Source organism: Phaethon lepturus, unplaced genomic scaffold (assembly GCF_000687285.1).
Source record: "Phaethon lepturus isolate BGI_N335 unplaced genomic scaffold, ASM68728v1 scaffold9654, whole genome shotgun sequence".
NCBI lineage: Eukaryota > Metazoa > Chordata > Aves > Phaethontiformes > Phaethontidae > Phaethon > Phaethon lepturus.
The window spans coordinates 8,168-15,907 of record NW_010536939.1 but is presented as its reverse complement, the minus strand read 5'-3'; the positions used below and the strand labels follow the sequence as shown (position 1 = coordinate 15,907).

The following is a 7,740-nucleotide window of genomic DNA, read 5'->3' as shown; positions in this document are numbered from 1 at the left end:
TCAGCAGGAAGCATCAATATTAATAGGCAAGCTGAGATTTGGAAGCTGAGGGTGTATAAAAAGTGGTTTTAAAATAGCAGAAGTGCTACTGAAACGGTTTCAACATTATATTCGCTGTCAGTGGGGATTTACTATAAATAGGGACCCTTATTTCTAGAACTATCAATGCTGTGGTTGTGTGGCAAAGCAGATCGCATTAGCAGATGCTTTTGGAAAATGTTTTGCATTTGAGTAAAGTGGTGTGTGAAGTTTGGATATCCCAGGTCAAACTATAATTTCATGTATTGTGAATATCTAACCACATCAAAGTCTGCAAACCTTCGCTGTTGTAAGTTGTATTTTTTACTCTTCCTAAAGAGCCGTGCAGCACAGCAAAAGTTAAAATCTCCTGGATTTAAGTTTTGAGGGTGAACACAAGTGAGCTTTTGCGTAGTTTTACTACTTTTAAAAACTGTGGAACCTGTTCTCTGTCCTAATGAAAGAAAATGGCAGCGTTTCAGGCTTGGAGGTACGTGAGTGTCATGCTTCTGGGAAATGGGCTTGGAGGTTTTGGGCTTAAACACCTGGTATTTTCAGTTTTATAAGCCTGGAATAGTAATTTCAAGTTTCATTTTTCCTGTGTTAATTGTTATAAATGTCTCATAATCTGCAGATATATGTTGTGTAAAACAGGTGCAGTCACTTTAGTATTAATGATCAGTGAGTCTCAAATGTGTTACTACTTGAATTCTTCCTTTGTGCAAAGAAGCTTATCTTCAAGAAATGTCTGTAACGATGTTTAATAACTTGCTTTGCCAAACAGTAGGATGTTCTTCCTTTCTCCTGAAGGAATTTGTTGTATATATTTATTTTAATTTTTGCTTGGAATTACTTGTAACACCCAGCGTGAATACGTTGAGCCAGAAGTTTTGATATCAAATGATTTAATAGAATATCTTCATGGGAATAATATAATTTACTTCGTGAAATAGGGATTTGTCAGATATTCCATATAGGCAATAGTACGCTTCACGGCACCTGATTTCTGTTGGCTCTAACATAAAGCAGTATGACTCAGTCAATAAAATAAAGACGTCCTGTAGTACAGTGAGCAATTGAGAGCGCTAGCGCTAGAACTGTTGTTTTATTCCTAATGCAAGAATCAAAATTAAATTCCCTTTGGGCCGGTAGTTATGCCAGGGGAGACTTGGCCCAGCGGACAAGCATTATATGTAAATATAAAAATTTACCTGAATATTACCTTCATTAAGAAACAATGAATTTCACCGTTTATTCCACTTAATATCACATTTGCACATTATGAAATGAGATAATAAGGTTAATTTTTGAGAGCTTAATATTGTTGGATAATTTTTTATTGGGTAATTGTTAATTTTTTTTTCTTGAGTGGAATTTCACAGGTTGACTACAAAACCACCTAGAAAGCCTTCAGACGCGTTTTGCATAGTTAAACGGTTGCAAGCGTGGGAAGGTCCATAGCGTTGTCAAAGTCCTTCAACACCGGTGTTTTTCCTGGAGCAGAGACTGATGGGAAGCACACTAAGCAGTGCTGAGGAAAGAGCTGACGTGGGGAGAGCCTTGATCCCGCTTCATATGAAGATGAACTCTAAGAAAATTCTTATAATAATGCTCATTATGTTTCTACATGTAATTGAAAGATGGGCATGTTGTTACTGAGGACCAATATCGATGGTCCTGAATTCTTGTCATGTTCTAGCCTGCCACAGCTGTGCTGTCTGATTTTGGGCAAGACCCTTAAGTTCCCATCTTCCATCTACAACAGTGATATTATTAAAAAATGCGTAATTATACAAAGTATTAAAACAATGATTGCCATATTTTCAGTGGTCCATGTAGAAGCTGTGCTTCCCCTCAGCGTTATACGGTTGGAAATGGGGCTATTTCTGGCAAACTGTCTTAACACAGTGGCTACACTGAATTCAGATTTTCAGTTTGGGAAAAAAAAATGATTCTTGGTGTTCTTTTAGGAGATTGTATACGTGTTTCTACATTCATATAGGCTCATAGGATCAGAGAGGAGCTCTGACTCTCACTGTTAACAGCTTCTGTAAACTGGTAACACTCAGCCTTAAATGATGCCCATCCCCACAATTCTTGTTTGAAAGCTATTCTGAAATCTTGCTCCTGTAAGGATGGCACTCCTTCAGGGCTGATGCAGCCATATTTCTTTCCTATTGCTTATCTTAAGTACTCCTAGGTGTTTTTTTCCCACATTTCAGTGTTTAGATATTTCATATTCTGTAGCATTTATTTTTGTCACACCTTTGAGTCTTTATAGGCCAGACAAGCTTCTTGCAAAATAGGCTGGCTGTTCCCTCTCCTCCTTTCTCTACACCTCTCTGCTTTTCAGGAAGATGAGCTCAAACTGAATTCCCAGAACTGCACCAAGTGTTTCAGTCTCCCTCTTACCGTACAGAGCAATGTTACCCTGACTTGAAGCAGCTTGTTTGATATTTTCTTCTGCTTTAAACAGGCCGGTAGATATCCAGCTTGCTTTCCTAAGTATAATGTTGGGGGTTTTTTGTGTCACCATCAGTCTCAAAGCTGTTGCTGCAAGTACTCCTTGTTGGAAAGAGACCTAATTTCATGAGCATCTCTCCACTATTAAGCAGCCCCAAACCTTCCTGCCAGGTACTAATCCTTGAGCCATCTGTGGATCTTTTTTATCCTATTATGTACCTACTTTATTTCTGTTGGGATCAGGAGAATTTAACGGAATATCAATCGAATTTCCACTTGTTTAAACATCTTTCCCAGCCTTAGCTTTACACATCCTAAAGCCATTCTAGTGGGAACCTCGTACTGTCACGCGTCACGATATGAGACGGTCACTGACATCTTCCCCTTGCCTGTCAAGTTCCTTTTCTGCCTCACGTCGCTGCTTTTAGCCATGCTCCTCTCGGGCAGAAGACCCTTCTGCTCTGGATCCGCTCTGGTTTAAAGGCCTGTCAGTCCTTACCAAGGAGTCCCCAGCTACAGGATCTTCTTCCCTCCCTTCTGGTCTGCCTTCTGCTCTTGCCATCACGTCTCCCGTCCTTTCACATCATCTGCTTATCGTTCACATTCTCTCTTGGTCCCTGGTTGTCTTCGTTTTCTTTCTCTGCTTACAAGACTACCCGTTCTTCTCCTTTGTTGAGCCATCTCTGTTCATAGCCCTCATCATATGTTATGATAACATTTTTCAAGGTGTTTTGAGGCCCATTCCTTCAGACTCAGCCCTGCTGCGGGCAGTTTTATTGTCTTCCCTGGTTGCTGACTCTGTTGAGTGTTTTGACTGATTCCTCATTTAGGTTTTCTGACCACCTCTTTCTCAGCTGTGACGAAAAGCAAAGAACCTCTGCCTGTACCCCAACTGATTTAACGGCTAGTGGATGTATCTTCCATGGTCACAGTGTCACAGAAATGCTTACAGAAGACTTCATTACACCAGAATAAGTTAGTTCCTCTCCTCTACAGCCTTCTTGTAAGAAGATGGTGGTATATTTCAGGCTTGCACTTGAAGTTCTCTGTCCTTGAAGGTTCAGTGTTTGAGTTGGGTTATCGATTCAAGAGTCCCTGGATGCTTATTTGTTTTAAGACTACCTTACAGACCTTCCTGGAAATAATATCCAGGAAGGATATATGCGCCTTTTCCAAACAAACCCTTTGCATATCAAAACGTTTGAAAAAATAGATGTGGTGAGCTTTTTCAAATTCAGATGATCCCTTTGAACAACGGGGGAGAGGAAGGAGTTTTGCTGGACCAGTAAGAATTAAGCAGTTGTACCTTGCCAATGCCTTGAGTTCTTGAGGGAGGGACACTACGGGTATGACCCTCCACTGAAGGTTAAGGAATAAAGGATCAGCATTCCACATCCCACGGAGCATTTCATTGGACTTTTTCCCATGAAGCATTTTGTTGGGCTTTTTCCCATCAGCAAATGTAGCACCTGCTTTTATATAGGTTAATTCCATCAAAGAAATGAGTCTTTATCATTTGTAGACTAGAAAATATTTCACAATTATTCAGGGCACAAATGAAAGACCAGAAATACAAATAAAGGCCAGGACCTCACAGCAGTTGAATCTTTTGTTTTACTCAACAGCGGGCTGTACAAGACACTTGGCCATGCTCTCTAGAGCCACGAAACAAAGGAACCTTGTTGATGTTTACAAGGCAGAGACAGTTATTTTAAATGAGTTAGTAAATGGAGTAGTGAACTATGCTGGTTTGTATAATGTTTTTTTCCCTCTCTCTAGGTCACTCAGATGAGTCGTCCAGATTTGATTCTCTTTCTCATGAAATATCTCATGGCTTTGGTCGTTGGGATACCCTCTGTCTTTTGGGTTGGAAGCAAAAAGACCTGTTTTGAGTGGGCTAGCTTTTTCCATGGACGCAGGAAAAAAGAGTGAGTATTGATATCTCACAGATAAAGTGGTTGAGTACCAGCAACTCATCTCCTCTTCCCTTGTAGTCTTGAAAGAGTATTTGGTTAGTTTTTCATGGAGACAAAGACAGGAACAGATGGGGCATCTTTCGTAGAAATCTCTCACTATCTAAAATGGAGCAAGGAAGGACAAGACAAGTAACAGCTCAAAAAAAACCCCAAAGAATTGTTGCTTATTTTTCCATAATTATTCTCTGGTCCCAGAATCAAATTGACATTGCTCTGTCTCTTTCCAAAACATTTTTAACAGGAATTAGGTTTCGGTGGAATATTGCAACTTACCTGTCATTTACTGAGAGGTGGAATTGAAAGTTTTTATTTATAAATGTGCTTATCTAGTCAACTGAATCAGACCTTTACATTGAAATTAAACAGAAGTTCTTTTCACCACGATTGTAGTTAAAGGCAATTGTCTCTGCTTTTAATCTCCCTTATGCATTAGTGCCAAAAAACAGTTTGATAAAATGACAGTAAGAATGTCGTATAGCTTCTGTGAGATTGAAATGTATTTAGACTAAGGTATGGCATAAATTTAGAGACAGTCGATATGATTACGTAATACCTGTGAATAGCTATTTTCACAATCGTACGTGTTGCCTTGTAAGCAGGTGTTTCGAAATAGATGCACAAATATAGCAAGCCTTTAAGAGACTACTCCATGACTTTGACTTGTATATCCTTAACAGAACCAGCCATCTGCTGAGGTTAAAGTGAAATTATCTTCTGCAGAGTTGGAGTAAATTTTTCTTTATTTGAAAGATAAACTACTAAGATATGCACGGGGTCAACAAGCGACTTAATATTATTTTAATACATGTACAGTCATTTAGATAGGATTTACATAAAGGTGACATACTAGTTTGGTGGGTAGAGGACAGGAATAGAGTTAACGAAGGCCGAGGAAGCTGTTTTACAGGACTGTCTTATCTTGGCCATGCTATCTCAGCGGGAGCTGGGTGGCTCCTGGAAGTGCCGTCCTCTCTCCTGGTGCAGCTCGGCAGCAGAGCAGCTCCCACGCACCGCGGCGTCTGGCCGGGGCCAGATTCCTCCGCCGGCCCCATTCACTGAGCAGTAAGGGGCAGAGCCGATACAAAGCTCCCTCCTTAGGTAGCCTGTGATCCTCTGTGAGCAGGAAAATTAAGAGGAGGGGCTAGCCCGGCAGAGGAAACAGAACATGAAAGAATCATATAGAGAGTGGGAGGGGAAGAAAAGGCCTCCCCACAAAAAAGAGATTAAAAAAAAAAGGAACGTCAAGGATGTGATAGCACCTCCTTTCATCACGCTACGGTAGAGCGGCCAAGTGTGTGCCCCTCTGCCAGCCCTTCCCAGCAAGGGATTTCAGCAAACAAAGAAGCCGTGGGACTGTAACCACTGATCTAAGGGCGACAGGCCAGTTGCTCATGCGTTGTTAGGTATGTTGTATTTCATCTGGTGTTCTCCTCCTGCTGCCACTTTTAATCCAGATTTTAAATGCTCGTTTGAGTGAGGCAGCGGCTTCCCGTGTTCCCTGAGAGGCAGTTCTCTGGGCAATCTGAGCCGGCCGAGTCGCAGCGCCGTCCCAAGCAATATTTGTAAACTAAGGCCATCGGCAAATACGCTGCCGTTATTCCACAGGTCTAGGCTGGAGGGCCAGAGACAGGGAGTAGGAAGGATTCAAGAATATGAACTTTGCTAAAATATCCAAATGTAGAGGTGCTTCAAAATTAGGCAAATGGAGATACTATAAAGTAAATAAGCGGTCTTATTTGCCAAGCTGTAATATTTGTCTGTCCTGTTTGTAAAATAGTTGCAGCGCTGTTACTGCGATGACTTTTATGTCGCAGTCATCCGTGTTAACTATTCAAACTGCATGTCTCGTTCAGAGTTGTAAATGAGAGTCGTCAGGTGCTGCAGGAGCCAGACTTCGCTCAGTCTCTTCTGAGGGATCCCAATACCCCCATCATCCGAAAGTCAAGAGGCACCTCTACCCAGGGCACCTCGACGCACGCCTCCTCCACCCAGCTGGCCATGATGGACGACCAAAGGAGCAAGGCAGGCAGTGTCCACAGCAAAGTGAGCAGCTACCACGGCAGCCTGCACCGATCGCGTGACGGCCGGTAGGTCTCTCCTCTTTAAAATCTTGTAGAAAATTGGACAAGCCTCTGCTAGCCGGACGTTTGGCCATCATGTTGCTAAAACTGGATGTCCTGCTAATATTTACTTTCTCTGATTGCATCTCCTCTCCCTGTTAGTGTCTGGATTAGAAAGAGAAAAAAAAGCGTGGTATTTTCAGAGTCTGTGCTAGTCTTCATGAATTACATGGCGTGAATGCGTTCAGTGCTGGCTTTCCTGCAAAGGCAGCGATCTGTGTTACCTCATCTAAGTGTATGGGAAAACAGATCTGTCCTAAAGTCAACTTAGTATTTTTGGTGGCTGCTTTTGTCTGTGTGTGAACTGATTTTGTTTCTGTAAATAGTCCTGGCCCTGCTGAAGAAAACGACAACAAAAGTTAGCCACTCTAACTTGAGGTGTAGTTAAGGTTTATAACAATTTATCATTTTTACTCACCTAATTATCAATACTATACATAGTAGTAGTAGTAGTAAGTAGTAGTAGTAAGAACCAAGCTGCATAAGGAGTTGAAACAATTTGCCTGGGGGCTGTATAAGCTAAATGACTAAGCTAAACAGAGAACGACTTTTTTCACAAAAGAAGAGGGTTTGTGTGCGTGTGCGTGCACATGCACTGAGATTTATTTACATTCTTTCATGACTGCGGCGGTAACAATAGTAATAATTGTCCTCTATTTTTATAAATTAGGTACACTCCCTGCAGCTACAGAGGCGTAGAAGAAAGACTACCTCACGGCAGCATGTCACGACTGACTGATCATTCCAGGCATAGCAGTTCTCATCGGCTTAACGAACAGTCACGTCACAGCAGCATCAGGGATCTCAGCAGCAACCCAATGACACACATCACGCACGGGACCAGCATGAACCGCGTTATCGAAGAGGATGGCACCAGCGCTTGAGCCGCTTTTCTCGGAAAGGAGTAGTCGATGTGGGTGCACGGCTCGCGGTCCCTTCCTCAGTGATGTGATAATGCTCAGTATTATCATGCCTCTCATCAGGTGCCGATTTTGTGCGTCAGGAAGCCGAAACGGGCTTTTTCATGTTGAAGCCAGCGTTCTTGTACTTGCATCGGAGCTAGAGTATTCAGCAGTCTTGAATTATTGAGTAAAAAGCTGGTTGCCTCATTTGAACCTAATCTGTAGGTAATTATTTATTCGATAACTGTTACTCATCAGACA

At 41.9% G+C, this 7,740-nt stretch overlaps 1 protein-coding gene across 1 annotated transcript in view; it reads left to right on the top strand.

Moving 5' to 3' along the window:
• The window catches only part of FZD3 (frizzled class receptor 3), a gene marked incomplete at its 5' end in the record, with an annotated part of 29,125 nt that extends 21,664 nt beyond the window's left edge, over positions 1-7,461 (top strand). The window contains 3 exons of the mRNA XM_010286322.1: positions 4,261-4,409; positions 6,311-6,544; positions 7,248-7,461. Coding sequence (XP_010284624.1) covers positions 4,261-4,409; positions 6,311-6,544; positions 7,248-7,461 — 597 coding nt within the window. The remainder of the gene's footprint in view (positions 1-4,260; positions 4,410-6,310; positions 6,545-7,247) is intronic.
• Positions 7,462-7,740: the final 279 nt, after the last annotated feature.